The 20,482-nt window shown below is 39.0% G+C and overlaps 1 protein-coding gene across 3 annotated transcripts in view; it reads left to right on the forward strand.

Annotated features, from left to right (window-relative positions):
- The first annotated feature begins 4,048 nt into the window (after nt 1-4,048).
- CBLB (Cbl proto-oncogene B) overlaps nt 4,049-20,482 on the forward strand; it is a 206,311-nt gene continuing 189,877 nt past the window's right edge. For 2 of the 3 annotated variants that reach the window (XM_036242657.1, XM_036242658.1), the window contains exons 1-2: nt 4,049-4,175; nt 5,530-5,711. In XM_036242657.1, the coding sequence (XP_036098550.1) occupies nt 5,544-5,711 (168 nt within the window). In that variant the 5' untranslated portion in view covers nt 4,049-4,175; nt 5,530-5,543. Of the gene's footprint in view, nt 4,176-4,200; nt 4,567-5,529; nt 5,712-20,482 lie in introns of those variants that run through there. The other variant, XM_036242656.1, reaches the window with a different exon arrangement.

The raw sequence follows: 20,482 nt of genomic DNA on the forward strand, positions 1-20,482 counted from the left end.
TCAGACTTTTCCTATGTGTGAGAAGGATAAGGTTCTATCTTGTTGAAGCCATTGTTATTTTTGTATTGCTGTTATTGTTAAGCAAGAATTCCAGTTGAGCCCTACCTAATACAGAGTGTGGTTATATCTCATGTATCCATAGATCAACATCTTCATTGCCAGCTATTAGTACATGTTGTTAAGGATAGTTGGAAAGGTATTTCTCTTGCCCTGGCTGGTGTTGCTAAGTGGTTAGAGCATCAGCCCACACACTGAAGGGTCCAGGTTAAACTCCTGTCAAAGGCAGGTTTGATCCCAGCCCTGGAAGGGGCTCATGTGGGAGCCATCAAATCAATGTGTCTCTCTCACATCCATGTTTCTTTCTCTCTCTCCTCCTCCCCACCTTCCTTTGCACTCTCTCTAAAAATCAACGGAAAAAGTATCCTCAGGTAAGAATTAACAACAACAACAAAAAAGTAATAATAAAAAGAAAGAAGGAAATGTATTCCTCTTGACATGGAATGACTTGTTAAACCCAATTATGACTAGTTTGTGAATTTGGACAGAAACAGAGATAGCTTTATAATTCCTAGGCAATACCTTTAAAAAGTCAGTTTATTCATTCAACAATTATTTTTTTTTGACTAGCTATTTTTTTTTTATCCTCACCCGAGGATATTTTTTCCATTTTTTGTTCAGATAGAGTGGGAAGGAGAGAGAGGAAGAGAGAGAGAGAGAGAGAGAGAGAGAAACATCGACGTGAAAGGGACAGACCTAGTGGCTGCTACCCGCACGATCAACCAGGGTCGGGGACAAACTGCAACCGAGGTACGTTCCCTTAGTGGGAACCGAACCCGGGTCTCTCTGGACTGCAGGCCGATGCTCCAACAGCTAAGCCAAACTGGCCAAGGCACTAACCATTTTTTTTATCAGAGAAATTATTGGAATGCTTTGCCATTTAGTCAACTCATGTTCAATATCACGTGGGTCATCTGTGAGTTTGGAGAAAGTAGAAAAAAAGAAAAGAAAAATTGAACTGAATGAAAATAGTCTAAATATTTGCCCCAAATAATTGTGTTCTTTAAAAAATGTTTTCCTGTGTTTAAAGACAAAACTATAGTCTGTATTTTCCCAGATGGCACCAGCCTATGAATAAAAATATTAATATCAAGTATTAATGCTCAAATTCCAAGGACTTTTAGCTACCATTACATAATTTCTCAGTACCCCTGCCACAAAGTCTCCCAATCTTTTCTGGGAGTCCTGGGGGAAGGGTCTTATATGTGTTTATGATCAGTTTGTTCATATTAATCACTGGCTGCTATGGTGCTTGCAAGATCTTAGGTAGCTATCTTACCATTCTGCCTCATGCAAGGATCTTCCAGGAGAGCACTCCTCTTCTGTAAAAGTGCCAAATCCAAGTTCACTCTAGGTTACAAATCACTATGCTGCCAAAGGAGGCTACTTTCATGCTAAACCACAGTGTTGGAGATTGACTTATTCTGTTTAGAAATTAGTAGAGTGTTTTCTCAACTATCTTTGTCACCTTGATGTACTACTGCTTATTCTCTGAGTATCACAAAGTCTCCAACGAAAACATTTGTTTGTTCTTTATCACCCCTTGGTATACATTCCTTTATTATATTCTATCCCTTGTGTCTTCATTGTAGTACCACCTGGGGTATGAAGTTCCATCTCAATAGTTCTTCATTCTCCCTTATGGGTCAACTCATGCTAATAGTTTACAGGGAGGACTACTGCCTCATTAGTTCATCAGACATAAGCAAATCTTACCTTGGGCTCAAATGGAAAGCCTGCTACACCAGAACTTAACTTGGACTCTAGATGGCTTTGATAAAACAGCTAGTTGAGAATAAAGCTATAATTTCTTGATATCATGTGTGTGTTTTATATGTGTATATAAGCACATATATGTATTACCATATCCCATAAAACTTTTAATTTTTATTTATTTAAGTTGCAAAAACAATATAAAAGGAATGGCATATGCTATCACATGTATTTTACTTCTTCTACATTTATCTAGCTACAAATATGAGTAATGTTCTTATGATACTCCTTTAAACCACTGTTTTTATACATGCTGAAAACTTTCTATATACAGTTTATATATTTTTTTGGATTTATTTAAAAGGTGACCCAGTAAGGTTTTTTTTTTTTTTTTTTTTTTTTTCCTTTTGCAGTCTTCCCTTAGTAAATGCAGTTTCTGTCACTGTGAGTAAAGGAGATATGTATGGGTAGAGGAGATATGTATGGAGAAGCCAGCACTTTTGTAGATAAACACAATGTGAAAACAAGAAACTACTGTCATTATTGGCACAGAAATAATGGCAAAGAAACAAAATTACCTCCTGAACCATATTTTATCACCTTACTAGTTGCAAAGAATACATTTTGCCTCTTCTAATCAAATTAAAATCTTAACCATCTGAATTTAGGGCTGTAAAGTATATTTGTAAGAACTCGGGATCCTTAACTAATAATCACAGTGCTAAAATGTGTGTTTTGGTAGAAAGTGGTTGGAATCACTGAGAAACATTTTATTAGTTAGCCAGTTAGGGAGAGAATACACACACACACTCACACACAATAACATCTGAGAAGCCCACCATGTAAAGTTTATTTAAGACTACCAATTGTAGTGGAAAGAAAATTCCAAAGCATGACAATCTAGAGTAATTTTTAGTAGCACCTGTGGTAGGACTGAAGTTAAATAGACGAGAAAAAAAAAAAAAAATAGAAGGCATGTGTTTAAACTATAATCTTGTTGAAAGAAGAGCCCCGGCCCAGCAGCATTTTCCTTGTAAGATTAGCCAGATGTGGGCCTTTCTAATGGTATACAGAGCTACAGAAAGAGAGAATACAAATGCTGGGAGAGAATGGCAAATACAATAAGGTTTGTTAAAATCAAAAGCAAATGGAGACCAGCTTTGAAGCTTCCCTGAGCAGACAAAATCAGTTTAGTCATTAACTTAGCTTAATTACCAATCACTGTAAAGACACTGCTTTCTCACTATATAAGCTGCTTTGTAACGGTATACCCCAAGCCTCATTCCATGTTTTGGTTTGAGTGTTCCCGTTTTGCAAACTGTCTTTTTGGGGTGTGCACAATAAACTCACTGATTTTACTTTGGCTATTTCTGAACTTTGACAGGTTGTTTTTAAGATGGAAATAAATCTATGTAAAGGTGATTCGGACGAAATGAAAAAGCTGTTACTTCTTCAGTCATTTATGCAGAAACTTCTACTAAATAAAAGAGGCAATGCATATATTAGCAATTCCATCATCTGTTTCACTGCTTTGGCATGATTAGTGGAGACTGTTTGGCCAGTGTAGTTAACCAGTTGCTTTCTCATCAGTCTGATATTTGATCTGCAATCTCTCTAAATGTAACAGGGAATCACTCAGACATTTAGGAAGTTTAGTTTGGCAATCAGGTGTCACCCTTAGTCTACTCTATGTGAGGTCTATACCTCATCTTCGAAGCTGGGTGACGGCTGATTGTTTTTGATAGCCAGTAAGAAGCAATGCCATAGACCTACTTGGCTGCTGTCCTGGGTAGGAGAGTTTGGCAGCCCCAGGGAGACGAAATTCTTTGCCTGGGACACGCCCAGGGTAGAGAAGCAACACCTTCTCAGCCACTACTCTGTTGCTATGAAACAAAAGACTAGGAAGGTGAGCAAAGCAGGAAGTCCCGCCTTTTAGCCCCAGTTGGCTTTGGCCCCAGCTCCCAACGCTCACCCGCCCACTCCTTATTGGTCAGCTCCCTAGTGCCTTTCCATTTCCTTTCCCTTTTCCACTTTTGTTCTCGGGGAAGCCCTGTCTCCCCAATTTACCAGGAGTCCCTTTTCATTTGGGCCGTGCGTCCAGCATTCCTCCCTTTGGGGCCATTGTGTATCGTGGAAGACGTGGACCGGGTGGTAGTGGGAGGACGGGCACCTCCCGCCCATTGGCGCCTCCCGCTGTCTGGCAGTGTAAAGGCGTAGGCGATTGGTCCGCCCCGGCGACGCCCCGCCCCGGCCCCGCCCCGCGCCCGGGTCTCTGTGTGTATCCTACAGGGGTGGAGTGTCCAGCGTAGCGAGTGGTCTCCTCCTGCAGCCAGAGCTGCGGCGGCGTCGCCGGCCTCCCCGAGAGTCGGGCGGGAGGGGAGAGCGGGTGTGGATTGGTCTTGACGGTAATTGTTGCGTCTCCCCGTCTCGGTGGCTTACGCTCTGGGTCGCTCCTTCCTCGGAGCTTGCGTTTACGGCAGTTGCTCCCTGCCCGGACTACCACACAGCGTGGGCTCCTGCGTGTGGAGTCGGACTCGCGCACACGCGTGTCTCTGGGCAGATACGGCGCCGAGAGGCCAGGAGGGAAGGGGGCACCGGGGAGGCTCGACGTTTCTTTCCGCCCAGAGGGCCCAGGGGCAGCCAGGCGCGGGCCACTGAGGAAGAGGGGACAGCCCCGGCTTCCAGCTGTCGTCGCCGCCGCAGTCACAATTTGAAGAGGGGAACCGGGCCGGGCCGGGGAGGTGGAAGAGGGAGTAAAGCGAGACGGGCCACTGGGATCGCCGACAGCCCGGGGAGGTGCGTCCACTGGGGAGCTGGGTTCGGGGCGCCCTGGACGGATGGTGCTGTGGGCGCTGGAGGCGCGAGGGGATACTTTGTCCTTTCTCTGTCCACCCTCCTTCCCCAGCGGAGGTCCGAAAGTGACAGGGGAGGGGCCTGAGCAGGAAGGGGGCACGGGCGTCCCGAAACAAAGCTTTGGACCGACCCCTCCCTCCCCCCGCTTGTATGAGATGAGAGGCAAGGAGCGAAAGAAGTGAACTCTTTCTGTGCCCGCTCTTGTCAGTTTCTCATTCTCTCTTTTAAAATGCATTTAAAAAAATCTTTTGTAGTTGTTGTTCTGGGCTCTGAACTTGGGGAAAACTCTTCACCGCGTTGGTTTAAAGAATTGTGTGCGCGTGTATCCAAGTTCAGGTGTCCGTACTGGATGGTTTTAGCGGGGGATAGCCAAGTCCTGAGTCTTTGTTGACACAGTCGTGCTTGCCCCTTATGCTTCTGTAGAAAAATTTTTGCACTTTTATATAACTTGGCGAAATCTAACTGAGTGAAAGGACAGATTGGGAATGAGGCTCTCAAAAGTGTTTCCGGGGGCTTCAGTTCTAGCATTTTGAATTGGAATTAAGGCAGGGAGGGGGAGAACATTATGTTCTTAACTAATTGGAGGAAACCTATGTAAGTTTTTTGTTGTTGTTGTTGTGACTTGGGTATTAATCAAGCCTTCCCTACTTGAAATGTGAGAAGGATGCATCTTTAACTCTTAGTGTCCCAAAAGCAAATCTAAGGTTATTGCTCTTAAACCTGTTGTATGTAGAAATTGAGGGTGCAAATTCACATGCTATTGAAAAGTTGAATCTGGGACCCTGGATTTTGTTCTCATTGATGGAGGAGGATGTAGTGGGCGCAAGTTGTTAAACAGGTCAGTTTTCTGTTGGGTATTTTCATGACCAACTAACTTTTCCTTTTTAAAAATTTTCCCTCTCAAAGAACTGAGATTCCAGATGGCAAATTCTATGAATGGCAGAAATCCTGGTGGTCGAGGAGGAAATCCCCGAAAAGGAAGGATTTTGGGTATTATTGATGCTATTCAGGATGCAGTTGGACCCCCTAAGCAAGCAGCAGCAGATCGAAGAACTGTGGAGAAAACTTGGAAACTCATGGACAAAGTGGTAAGTTCTGTCTGACTGTGCCTGTACTTCTTTGACCTGTTCACCCTGGATATGGTTTCTTCAGTTTTATTCATACTGCTAATTCATAGTGATTATTGTTATGGCAAAAATTTTAAAATTTGGATTGGTCATTTTAATTTTTCTTATGTCCACTCTGTGTTTTGAAAAGTTGGATTGAGAGCAAAGACTTTTTTTTTTTTTTTCAATCTTTTGTCCTAGTCTTCAAGGTTCAAAGTTCCTCTATATGACTCAGATATGCAAAGTTTTTACTGTTGGCTGCTCTTTGTCGGTCCCTGGCCATAGAATATTTTGGAAGTGTTTATTCTATTTGATGTGAAGTTGTGCTGCTATTGGACAACAAAAGAGTGCAAACAAGTAATTTAAGAAGTCTTTGATGGACCATTCATGACAACCACAATGTGTGATGCTGAGAATATTTACAGGGAAAAAAGCAGATTAGTCCTTAAGGACGCAGTATTTGAGAGAGTTCCATTTTTATCTCTGAGAATTCATCTTCATTAAGAAACTTTTTTGTTGTTGTTAATGGTAGAGTTACAGTTTCTTTCATCTATTCCATTTTGAAACAGGAAACCTTTCTGATTGCACATTGTTTATCGTGAAAGGAAAATTTATGATGGAGGTGTGGGGCTGAGTATCAGAAACCACTGTGGTTTCTGCATGTTGCTTTCAGATGAACTACAGTTTCACAAGAAGAAACCAAGCTAGATGTCAGAACCAGTATTAACAGTTTTTGCTTTTGAAGCGGTAGTACTGTCCCCTAATGTATTGTAAATGTCTGAGCACCTTATAGTTTTATTTTATAGATATTTGGGGCTAATTATAAATTGACTTGATTCAGTGTTCTTGATATCTTTATAATTGTGGAAATGAAGGTTTAAAAAGTATTCCTTTGTAGGGGTATGCTAAAGCCTCCATGAAATCAAATGGTATCAGCCACCTTTACTTTGGTTTGTAACTATGTGCAAATATTTACCACAAAAAGCCACTGTCAGTGGTATTAGCAAACACAGGAAGGTGATAAGATTTCCTTTATTTTCATTTATCCTTATGGAAAGTACAGATGGTTAGATGAATGATAGGCCTGTTATTCTGTGGCTGGTGGTGCTAAATGCAGAGCCAGAATATTTTTGCCAGATAAATATCCTTAGTTTTGGGCTTCAGTGTGACCTATTTAAGCTTCTGCCAATTTATTCAAATTGTCATATTAAAGTGCACCAGACAGAGTGATGTCATAGTGTTAGAACTGCAACTTGCTGTTTGAGGTCAGGTTTTGATATTAGCATTGGATACTTAAGAATGAGGACTATGCAGTTAGAAAACTTGCATGTATTTGGCAGGCACAATAGTAGTTGTCTTTGCTTTTCTAAACAGTATGCAATTGAAGGTCACTCATTGCCTAAATCATGATTTGGGCATAAGAGAAGGAATGCAAGGTTTTTCTCTAATTTATCTGTAATATGAGTGGGCAAAAAAATGGGTCAGATTCTGTCAGGGAGCTGCTCCTCCCACTCCACCCGCTTCTTTGAGTGGTCAGAATTTGTACAGAACATCAGATGAAAAAGATTTATGTAAGGAAGTGGTGAGCTATAGTTAATGTAAAGTAACTGTTTTTGAAACATTAAAAATGTGCATAATTTTGGTCTCTAAGTGATTGTTAACATAAGTTTTATCCACTTTTAATTATTTCACTATAGGTTATGGTAAAATAGGGTATCTGATAGTTAAGTTTCTTCCGTTGTTTATTTTATTAACTCTTTTGTGGATTTGGGTTTAGCCTCTGCATTTGAGAAACTTGACTTACAATAAGATCTATTCTGTCAAGCCTCTACTTAGTGGAATGTGGGTGTGGGTGTTGGCAAAGGTGCATTGTATGGTTTTACTCCATTTGTCTTCATTAGTTGTCAATGATGAAAATTGTTCTGTTTGCTTATGAATGCATTCGTGGGCTTTGTGGAGGGGTTCTATAAATCACTATAAAAGAGTTTAGTACGTTTGTTACTATTCTATTACACATTAATACAAGGCATTGATAATTACTAACTGGAAATATACTTATCGAATTGTTTAATGCAGAAGCCCACATGTGTTTATCTTCTTTCTGTGTCAGTGGTGAAGGAAGTGGTTCACAATCTCAACATTGTCCTAGTGATTACATCAGGAACTTTATTATTAGTCCAAAACAAAAGTGAATCCCTTGACACATTACCTAACTGTTTTGTAAAATAACTGCAATAGTACGAGTTTAGCTTGTGAATAACAGAACATCGTAATTTCAGGTTTAACTGGTTATATAAAAGGCAGGGTTAAGTGTTTAGTTAGCTTTTTTTTTTTTAATGAAGCCTCTTCAAGGGCAGATCTTAGGAGCATAAATTTAAGTTCAGTCTGTCTCACCTACACACACAGTAAAATAACTTATTTTACAGGGGGTATGAAGCTGTCCAGTAAGTGTGTAGTTTTCCCTGCCTCTAGAATTTAAAATGGTCAACTGAGATTCCAGTTCCAACTAATTGTTATGTTTTCAGAAGGAAGGCTTTCTATACAAGGTCACTAAAAGTAGGAGGAAGTAATTGCTCAGTTGAGTTCCTTATAAAATGTGAAGTGTTTTGTAACAAAATTTCAGTTGCATAGAATTAGCATAGTAAATTTACTGAGAAAAAGAATAGTAGTATATGCCAAAGCATCTCCTATTTTCTGGCCTTAGCTCTTTGTGTCAATGTAAGTCAGTTGCTGACCCCAAACTCTTTTAAGTCAGTTCATGTCTATTTGATACAGTGATAGAACTATTACTCATGAATACATATCTAGGTTCAAGTACATCTGAAATGTGGAATCTCTTCTAAAGATATTACTGAGATGGGGTTTCTTTTTATTTATTTTTAATTTTTTAAAATATGTTTTTATTGATTTTTTTTTAGAGGGAGAGAGAGATAGAAACATCGATGTGAGAGAGAATCATCAGTTGGCTGCCTCCTGTAAGTCCCTATTGAGGATTGCGCCTGTAACCTGGGTGTATGCCCTGACCCAGAATTGACCCAGGACCTCTCAGTCCATAGGATGACACTCAGTCCATTGAACAACACCAGGGATCTTTTTTTAAAATATGTTTTTATTGATTTTTTTTTTTTTTTTTTTTTTAGAGGAAGGGAAAGAGAGAAACATTGATGTGAGAGAGAAACCTGTTGCCTGCCTCCTGCATGCCCCCTACTGGGGATGGAGCTGGAAACTTGGGCATGTGCCCTCACTGGGAATCAAGCTGAGACCTCTCAGTCCATGGGATGCTGCTCAATCCACTGAGCCACACCAGCCCAGCTGTGATGGGGTTTCTTAAACACTTAATAAATATTTATTGAGGACCTACTATGTTTCTACTAAGAGCTTATTACAGGGGATGCAAAGCTAGATAAGATATAACTCTGTCCTTGACCTGTCAAGGAGTTCACAGACCAGCATCAGAGCCAGGCATAAAAATGGATAATTGCCATGTAGTATGGAAAGGGCTGTAATGCAGACTTATCCAAAGCCCAGTGGCAGCAAAGTAGAGAACAACCCCCTCGTTTTCTGGCCACTGTTCAGACGGTTGTCTGTGTGGATTCTGCTGGCCACTGCATTTAGGAATGGCATTATTATACTCTGGTTAGAAATGCTGAGGTGAGGGTAAGGAAATGATTTCTAATCAGTATGGTAGGAATGATAATTTATTAATGTGAGGTTCCTGAGCATGATTTTCACAAGTGTCTTTGCCAGGTGGTGAAAAATGGAGGAAACAATATTCTTTCTAATAGATACTAAATGCTCTTGAGCATAGGTGGCAGTTCAGGAAATTAAAAAGTAATTAATTGATGCCAAAGAGCAAAGTACGTTGAGTATCTGCCTGCATTTTTGTCTCACTGTCCTTGTCATTTATTTGAAATTACATTACTGAAAGAGTTTTAAAAGCCTTTAAAAAGGAATGCCAAACAACCCTTTGCGCCTTTTACCCTCAATACATTTAGTACATTTGTCAAGCTTGGAATATAATTCATTATCATCATAATTTTATTATGACCATAATACATATTTTAAAGTTTGTCAATCATGCCCGGCTGGGGTGGCTCAGTGGTTGAACATTGACCCACGTACCAAGAGGTCACTGGTTCGATTCCCAGTCAGGGCATATACCTAGGTTGTGGACCAAATCCCCAGTGGGGGGCATGCAGAAGGCGGCCAGTCAATGTTCTCTCTCATTGATATTTCTATCTCTCTCTCCCTCTCCCTTCTTCTCTCTCTCAAATCAATAAAGAAAAAAAAATTAAATAGTTTGTCAATGCAACTATTTGTTGTGTTTGAGAATATCATCTTCCTTGGGCCCTTGGGACCGTAAGTGCCCTATATTTAAGTAATTCTTCACATATTTTTTTTTCCTTAGTGAAGTTGTTCTGTGTTAGTGGACTCATGGGCCCAAGTAGGCCTAGAGAGATGACAAACACATTAAGCGTGTGGACAGTCTTATTTAGTACTTAAGTTAGGTTTTGAATCTGTCTGAAATAAATGAAGTGATCCCACAGTTTGCTACTTATCACTTTTATTATTTATTTAAAATGTTTTATTGAATTTATTGAAGTGACATTGGTTAATAAAATTATATAGGTTTCAGGTGTACAATTCAATGTTTTAAAAAATATTTACTGATTTTTAGAGAAAGAGGAAGGGAGAGGGGGAGAGAGAGAGAAGGAAACATTGATGTGAGCATTGATTGGCTGCCTCCTGCACACCCCCTACCAGGATCAAGCCCACAACCCAGGGATGTGCCCTGGATGGAAATCGAACCAGCAACCTTTGGTGCATGGGCGATACCCAGCCAACTGAGCCAACTGGCCGGGCTTTTTTTTTCTTAATCCCTTCATCGTTTTCACCCAGCTTCTTAACTCCCCTCCCCTCTGACAGCTGTCAATCTGTTCTTTGTATCTATGAGTCTGTTTCTATTTTGTTTATTGTTTATTTGGTTTATTAGATTCCACATATAAGTGAAATCATATAATATTTGTCTTTCTCTGACTGGCTTATTTCACTTAGCATAATATTCTCCAGGTTCATCCATGCTGTGCTACTTGTCACTCTTAGAAAAAGCTTTCGATAAAATAAAAGATTTAACGGAATTCTCCCAAGAGTTACCTTGGCTTATCCTTGTGATATAGGGAATACATGTAGCAGAAGGCTTAATTACTTAGTAATCTTTTAACGGGTATAAAATTTTAATCATTCAGATTTTGAATCAACTTCTTACCTTTTTTCAAAGTTGCTTTATATACTGTCTATTGATTTCTTCATTCATTTATCATATCCCAACTGTAGAGATGGAGCTTTATAATGAATCATGCCATCCTGTAAAATGTAGTAAGTGCTGTGATATGGTATAAATAAAGTGCTGTGAGAGTATGCAGTGGAGGCGAAAAGTTGGTGTCGAAGGCAGCTTTGGTGGAGGTACTACCAAGCTATTAATTTGTATGTTTTTGGTTCCAGAGAGGTGGAGGACATATCAGGTTGAAGAAATGATGGGTAAAGGGGGATTGTGGAGTGAGAGAAGGTATGTTAGAGGAAGATGAAGAGGCTTTGACCACTCAATCTAGGAATTTGAACTTTATTTGTTAGACAAAGAACCACTGATGTCTTTGAGCAGAGAAAAGTCAAGGCTGTGGCGTGATAGGTTACTCTCTTGACTCTACAAAGGAAGATTAAAAGAAAAGACACTTAAAAGTAGTAGTAATGATCACAAGAAATTAAAACAGATTAGGCAGGAAATAATGAAGGGCTAATCTAGAGAACTGACAGTAGGTGTGGCAAGTGTTGATTCAAATGTGGAAGGCATTTTGGAGGAAACATCCACAGGTCCTGGTGACCCCTCAGATGCAGAGAATGAAAGAGAAGGTGAAGTGAAAGTGCCTCTTGAGATTTTCAGCCTAGTTGATTCTGAAGGCAGTGATGCCCTTAGTGATACAAGGAACATAGGAAGAAAAAGAGGAAGCTTGGGAGTTGGTGCATGATAAATTTGTTTTTGACCATGTTGAGTTTGACATGCCAGAGTGAAATCTATTTTGAAGTCAGAAAATTGATTGTGCAGCTCATGAGAGAGGTTGAAACTAGAGACATATGTTTGGTAGATATGCCCATAGAGGTAGCATTTCAAGCTATAGAACGATAAGAGATTTGCAAGGCAGAGTAAGTGAGAGTCAGAGAAAAATTCAGAGATGGAATTTTTGGCTGTGTCAGGTTGTATCTGTAATTAGATGGCAGTGATCGAAAAAGAATCCTTCAAAGAATGTGTTGAGAGAGATGGGAAAAGAAACAGAGCATTTTGATTTCTAGGATAGAGACAGCCTCAATAAGGAGATAGTTTCAAATTCTGAGAAAATCAAGTTCATGAAAATTTAAGAAGTCATTGAATTTCATAAATAGAGATATATTGTTGATCTTTCAGAGTAGTTTCACTTATGTCATGGGGCTAGATTAAAGAGAGTGTACATGCACCAAGAGGCCGCCAGTTCAATTCCCAGTCAGGGCACATGCCCAGCTTCTGGGCCCCATCCTCAGTGGGAGGCATGCAGGAGGTGGCCAGTCGATGTTCTCTCATCGATGTTTCTGTCTCTCTCTTCCTCTCCCTTCCTCTCTCTCAAATCAATAAAGAAAAAAAAGTGTGTGGGTTATTTAGAAATTGTTCTAAAATTTTGGCAACTAGTGAAGGAAGTGATGATGGCCTAACTGAGCAGAGCATGACTTTGTATGTGTGGGTGGGCATCATAGGGGATGTTAGTAGATGGGGAAGGGGGGTCGGTAGGAGTGATTTAACATGTAAAGGAAGTAGAGATAATTCATTGAAGTGGCATCCTCGATTACAAGGGTGGGAGGGAAGGGCTGAGAACAAGTAGAAGAGTAAACCCTTGGTAGATAGCTAACTTCCACTTAGACAAAAGAGAAATAATGAAATAAACAGAAGTTTTGAGGGCATTTGTAAATTTTATGTAGGGTTATCCGGAAGTGATTTAAGGTATAACATTTGTAATGTTTAAACCATGTTTTAAAATTGTATGTTATAGAATAAACAACATATATTTTAATCAGTCTCGTAGCAATTAAGTGGATAAATAAGTAAAACATTGAAATGGAAATCATTTCTCACCCTGTACATTAAAATCATAGAAGCATTCTGTGACTTTAGTGATGCCAGGAGGCTATTTTTATCTTCTGGGCTTAGGCATATATTTAAGGGTTTTTAATTTTTTAAATCAATCTATAAGTTGCTGATTTTTTTTCTTAGTAATGAAAGAAGCATTTTCAAAATATCTGGCTAAACTTTTAGCTCTTTAACATATTAATATTTAAATCATTGTTAAGCTTAACTCATATTATTATCTAATAGCAATAACAATAATTATTAAATTAAATGTTTTACCTGTTAAAAAAATTTACATCAAGATATACTCAGGAAGACTGCTCTGGGCTTGTTAGCCTTATATGCTACTTTCTAGCATAAAACATTTCATACTTTTTAAAACAATTGATTTTAGACAGAGAGTAAAAGAGAGAGGGAGAGAGAAAGAGGTGAGAGATGTGAGAGAGAAACATCGATTCATTGCCTCCCATATGTGCCCCATTTGGGGATTGAACCTGAAACCTGCATATGTGCCCTGACCAGGAATCAAACCCTTGGCCCTCTGTGCATGGGACAACGCTCCAACCAACTGAGCCACACCAGCCAGGGCCATTTCATACTTTTTAAGAGTTTCAGATAGTATTAAGAACTTTGGAGTTAAAAGAGCCCTTAATGATCAACTAGGAGGTCAGTACCTTTGGTCTAATTCTCATTCTTTTGCAAAACTTTCAGGGATTTTGCCATGTGTGGTATAATATAAAGTATGGAGGAAGGAGAAATACTAAAAAGTACTGAGTGACAACTGTGTAACAGTTCCTGTGCAGAGCACTTTACATTTCTTCTTCTAAGAATTAGTACATCCTGAGAGGTTTCCAGAAGAAGAAAGTGGCCCGAGGTTGTAAAGCTAATAAATGGCAGGGCCACAGCCTTGGTTTGATTGATTTTAATATCTGTGTTCATAGTATGTGGATTCATGCACCCAACTTCATGTAGTAATGTGACTCTGCCTCTTTCCATGAGAAGTAAATTGAAAGTATCTTTACCCCCTGAATATGATATGATTAAATTCTTCTCCAAAATTTGTACTCGTTTTTTTTTAGACAGGTTTATTCAATATCTTATAGACCTCCTATTTGTATTATTAGCTTACTACTTCTGGAGGTTCTTCCTTTGTTCCTTTCCTCATACTCCTTCTTCCCTTCATCAAATATTTATAGCACATCTACTATATGCAAGAATCTACATTAGGTGATGGAGCTAGACCAGTGAGATAGAGATGTTCTCTACCCTTAAGGAAGTTCCAGTCTTATTAGGAACAAAGGTTGTGAACAAATGAATACACAATTGACCTTTTAGTTACAACTAGTCAGTTATTTAATGGTGCTTCTTATATCAGTCTCCTAAAAGAAACCTTTCATTGAAAACCGTAAAGGAATTAGCCTCCAAGTCCTACTGTAATTCATATACTAGATTCATAACCAATTTTAACTAACCAAGCTAACTTTCTTGTTTTGCTCAACTGGTATTCTGTGTAGGAAGAGTTTATATTATTTTTAGATTTTTTTTTACATTTTATACTCTATACATTTTTTTACTTTTGTACACTTAGTGATTTTCTGAATTCAAATGGGAAGAACCTGTTGGCAGTCACCACGTCATGTGTTAGACCGGTGGAGTCTGACCGGATCTTGGTTCAGCAACCTCGGTGCTTGAGTTCTGGCTAAGAAAGAATTCAGAGTCAAGACTCAAACAATAAGAGAAAGTTTATTGAGAAAGTCGTAGAGGAAGAAGAAATGAGCTGTAGAAGAAGTGAGCCCAGGAAATATGTAACAGAGGCCAAAGAAGGGCCTTTGGACCGTAGGAGAGAGAAAAGTAAAGGTGACACCCCTGGGGAAGTCAAGGGGACAGGAAAGGTGTGGGTAGCTCCTGAGAGGGAGAGCTCCCTGGGTCCTCTGTCCGAAGTGCTTTTAAGGGTGGAGATTTTAGGGGACATCCCAGGGAGGATCTCGATAGCATATTCATCAAGTGTCCAGGTATATCCTTTTAGGGCTGTGATCTCCACTGATTAGTCAGTGCCAGGTCAGGGGTCATCAGTCAGTGCAGCTGGCCCTGAGGTCAGCCATGCATCGCTTTTCCTTTCCAGTTTTGTGCTGCTTTACTGGGCCTGGAGCTGAAACACAAATGAGCGCTAGATGTTATCCCTAGGGGTTAGCGCAAGGGCTTGAATGGGGCCTGTATGAGGCTATTCTCCTGCCCCTCCGTCTGAGGTGTTCTAAAACCACATGACTAGCAACAGGCCAGGGGAGGAAAGGTCAGGGGAGGGTCTCAACCACATGACCAGCAATATGGTAGGGGAGGAAAGATTACCCCGAGGGCCAGGTCCTTGTTTTCCCAGTTTTCCCCGTTGCTAGGTGCCTGGGCTTTTAGCCCTGGTGACCTTCTGTACCTGGCCATCATCCTTGCCCTGCTCATGTCTGTCTGACTGCCTACCACAAACCCCTATTACTCAAAGATGCTTTTTATCATGATGTGCACTTATGTAACTGCAATAAGGAACCTCTTACAACATTTACATGATAAGCAGAGATAAGGCATTCTTTCAGACTTCCTGTAATGTCTTTAAAAATGGCATATTTCACTTCATGGGTATATTACTTGATTTAATATAACTGAATATCCATGAAGTGAGATGTGTTTCATAATACAAGACTATAGTATAGTATAGACACAATTTCTTGCTATTGAAGTTTCCATTTGCTTCAGGAGACTTTCTTTCATACGTTTTAGGGGCTGGTTTGACTTTGTTTGCAGCAACTATGTTAGGTGACCTGTTACCTCTTTATCACCTCTTGGCTGGAGATTTTAATTAAGGCATAGTCAGGAAACTTTTTCAATGTAAGAGTGTTCAAAGAATAATTAATGGCTTTGAAAATTCTAATAAATACTGTGTTTATGTTTGTGCTTTTGCTTTGATATGGTTGAATATATGTCTTATGTATGTACGTGCATATTCATTTATTGAAATACATATACAGTATGTATAGATTAGATATAAATTTTTATGTATGTCACACAGTGCAGACATAATACAGAAAGGTCTGCTTAAAAATCTTTGAATACATTTAAACAAATACACCAGGCAGTTGTTTGCTGTAATGGACTATGCCTGACTGAAGTTTAGACATCAGGGTTCTGAGCAGTAAACTCAACTATGTTCCATTTCTGTGTTTTATTATTATCATCTCAAAAGGAGGGAGCTGGTCTTAGTGATCTCCAAGGTCCTTAGCTAGCCCAGAAATCCTCAGAGTTAGTGACTATAATGGATTTTATAGCCTAATTCCAATACTAACTGTTTTTGCCTTTTCGTTCAAAAGCAAATAGTAATATTGTTAGTGAATCAATTCTTCCATGCACCAGTTGTGCCCTAAACAGTTTATCACTGTAGAATGTGACCACAGGTTTGTTCTTTGTGGGAGGTCTTCTGTGTTGGGACCCTCTTTCATTCTAGAGAGTGACTTAGGTAGGTATTTCTAGAAGAGGTCTAAGTTGCTTGAATCTGAACTTGAACCTTGTGGTGAGCTTGATTTTTCTCCTTAATATACTGCTTTTTGAAAAGCAATTTTTTCTTTCCCTGGCTTTAGCAGTTCCTTGCCCATAACAGGCACTCAATAAATATTTAATGAATTGAATTCAATTTGACCTGCTTAGACGGCGTAGTCCCGGTGTAGGGTTATTCATTTTCAGCAGGAGCTGTCATAAATCACAGAGCTTAATACTAATCCACCTGATGAACTGCACACTCAGCGGCATTGTATGTTGCACTTTCCCAAGTGCAAATTTAGAAAACTCTGTGACCTGGAGGGGCCCTGATGAACTGACTATAGCTCATTTCAAATCTACTTGTACCACTCACCCATGGGTTTCCTGTGTCCCCACTTTTTTGGATGACTGCATTGACTGTGCTCTTCACACACCCTACACTCTGGTGCCTCTCAAGCCTTTGCACACCGCTTTGCCTGGAATATTCCTTTACAAATTTCGGTATGCCTTTCTTAACACTCCAATGCAGCACTTTGTTCATTCCTCTTTTACAGTGCTCAAATCCTCCTGTAATTATTTTCTAACCCACTATTTTTCACTAGGAAACTCCCAGAGGGCAGATCTGTGATTTCTTTCTTTCTGTATTTCCTAGGGCTTGAAATAGTGCCTGACACAAATATTTGTGGAATTAAAAAATGGGTCCTGAAGTTCATGTAAATGTGCAAATGGAACAAAATAAAAATGTAAATGAGTTTAGCCAGGGATCATTAATTATATGTTTGATTCTAATTAAATTGTGATATAGTTAGAAGGAAGATCAGCCTGAGATGCAGAAGATGCAGGCTCTTGTGTTGGATTAACGACTTCTTCATAGTCCCTTAATCTCTGTAGTTCTTAGTTTCTTTATCTGAAAATGAATGGATTGTACAGGATCTTTACTAAGAACCTGTAGAGCAAGAATTACATTGCTCCTAAGTTAATTATAGAGAACTAGGTCTCTTTGCCAGACTCCTTGAGGCAGGAAGTATGTTCTAATCATCTATAATTTCCTGGCACAAAGCTCAGTACCAGGTATAGAGTAGTTATTCAAACAATATTACTGACTAAAATGATAAATTCCCAGAGAGAATTACGATTTAAAGCAAATGAGAAAAAGGTCAAGTAGATAATAGTAAATTAAAAATGTGTAACATTTAAGAGAATCTGTTAATGAACAGTTATTTGGAATGTCTGAAAAAAGTATGAAGGAGAAATTTTTTATTTATCAGTTAGGTATTCAACTGTGGAGGAAATGAATTTGAAACTGCCTAGGTCCCTAACTACAAGTTCATAATTCATTAATCTGTGACATGTGCTAAATTTTATGTTGCTGAAATTAAACTGTTCCTGCTGTAGGATGTTGGTAGTGATGTTTTTGAAATTTGTGCCTGCTTGCGATACTGTCTTTTAGTTTTAAGAATTGAAAAACTATATCCTATTTCAACCAGGATTTGTTAAATCATTGGCATATGTGTGACTTCCTCAGTCTTTAGGGGAGAATGAGCTTCTCTGATTTTATAAAAATGTCACAAAAAATAAAGGTTGTCAAAAGGCTTAATCAGCCTTTCTAAGTATACTTTTGTAACAATTTGGCATCATTTGCTGAATTATTTGCTGTGTAAACCCTTCTATTTGTTTAGAAGATCAAAATAATGTTTTTACATTTAAACTATACCTATACCTTTGGGTTATCAATTTGAATACTAGTCTAATTTAATCATGAAAATAAGGAAGTAATATAATACTATTCATTATATATATCTCATATATATATATATATATATATATACACACACACACATATATATATATTCTAGAATCAATCAACCAGACCATCTCTATATCCATTTTTTAATTCTATACTCTATGCTAGACAATTCTGTTTTAGACACTGTATACAAAGAGGAGGAAGATATGAAAAAGCTTTCAGTGAATGTGAGAAATGGCTCTCTTAAATTAGAGGCTTATGCTTGATAGTTTGAGCAAGATTTGTCTACCCACAAAAAAAATTATATGGTTATTTATTTTTAAAAACACAAGTGAGATAGCAGGTTTAACAGTCCTTTTTACATTTGTTGTTTCTTTGATTTAAAAAAATATCTTTATTTAATTTTTAGAAAGAGAGGAAGGGAGAGGGAAAGAGAAAGAGAAATATTGATGTGAGAGTAGAATGTTGATTGGCTGCCTCCTGCACGTACCCAGCTGGGGTCAAGCCCATGACCCGGGTATGTGCCTTGACCAGGAATTAAACCACCAACCTTTTGATACACAGGATGATGCCCAATCAACTAAGCCACACTGGCCAGGGCTCCTTGATTTTTTGTTTATGGTTCTTGAAAGTATTATTGTTCAACTGCTTCCTGTTTGGCCCAAGCACTTTTACGAGTACCCAGCAGTGGATCCACGTTTTATAGAACCTGGACTTTGGAGTGGTTCTTTTAATTAAAAAACAAACAAACAAAACGTACCAATACAAAAGTATAAATACAAAATTGGGTATGAAAGTGAATTTTTTTAGAACAATAAAGTTAGAAGAAGTTATACTTAAACATGTGATAAATTCACCAACATCCGGGAATCTCAACTCTGTAAATTTTATACTTTGATTCTCTTTCACTGTTCACATATACTTCCAGTTCTGAGTACCACTGGACACATTCAGATGACCCGATTTGACCTGGACCTTTCTGCTCCTGTGCTGGGCTAGTCAACACCAGGGGCACTTGAAGTATTCCTGAAGCAGTTCTTTTATCACAACTGCTGACAGTAATTTAGCCAGTTTCGAAGTGACTGGGTGCTTCACATGTACCTGCCACCAAAGCCAAACTATGTATCTCCAGCCCAAATTCTAATTAGCCAGATTTAAAAAATGCCCATGGCTACTCCCGTGCCAACCAACAGAAGGTTAAGTGTGATGGAAGGCAAGTCCTACTAGGAAAAGATGGCAGTCTTGACTAATTGTGTTTAAAATACCTTGCTCTTGAAAATTTTACGAAAAAATAAAGGCCTTAGAAGAGAGCCAAGCGTGAGGGGACCCTCAAGTTTACACTTCACTAGTTTCTCAGTCAATGTGCCTGTATGTGTACATTTTGCCTTTTGTAAGAGTGTGCACCTTCATGCTGTGTATGGTCTTAGTAATTCCCAGTGATTTAATTAAATAATTAATCAGATGGTTCCTTATACCCTGGTTCAAGGCGTAAGAATGAAGTGTGTTAATTTTGACTAAATCACATGAACATGTGGAAGTGAATATGGTAGTTGAAATATTCTCTTTTCTTGCTAGCAGAAGGTATTTTCAGTTCTGCAGGCTGCCCTAAACACCCCAGTGGTTGTGTGGCACCTGATGGAATGACTGAACCGTTATACTGTTACTCAGGTTTATAGGCATGGGAGATCATCTGGGGAGGTGGAAGAGACTCGTTCTAACCTGACACCCATTTACTACTTAATAACTCAGTTATTAAAACTGCACCTCTTTGTTTTATTTTCCCCACAGTTAAGAACAATATACCAAAACATTAATTAAAATCATGAAAGCATTTTAGCTGAGAGTTCAATGTAGTAAAATAATACATAAATATGAGACATTGGTTACCAGCAGAAGAGGCTCATTTCCTCATTTTTATTTAAAAAAGAGACTGTTAGCGATATACAATAATTAACACCCTGGAGTTCTTTTAAGCCATGAGCAATGAGTTTGTAGAAGAGATTATGAAAACTTTAGGGGTTGAAAGTAAAGGTATGGCATTATAAAAAAAATGAGCAAAAGCACAAATAAACAAAAAAAACCCATGCACACAGACAATAGTATGGTGATTACCAGAGGGAAAGAGGGATGGGGGGAGGCAGAAGAGGGTAAAAGGGGGAATGAATAGTGATAGAAGGAGACTTCACGTGGGGTGGTGAACACACAATATAATGTACAGATGATGTGTTGTAGGATCATGTACTTGAAACCTATATAATTTTATTAACCAGTATCACCCCAATAAACCAATTAAAAAAACCTGCATGGGCCCTGGCTGGTTTTGCTCATTGATTAGAG

Source organism: Molossus molossus, unplaced genomic scaffold (assembly GCF_014108415.1).
Source record: "Molossus molossus isolate mMolMol1 unplaced genomic scaffold, mMolMol1.p scaffold_m16_p_5, whole genome shotgun sequence".
In the NCBI taxonomy this organism is placed as follows: Eukaryota; Metazoa; Chordata; class Mammalia; order Chiroptera; family Molossidae; genus Molossus; species Molossus molossus.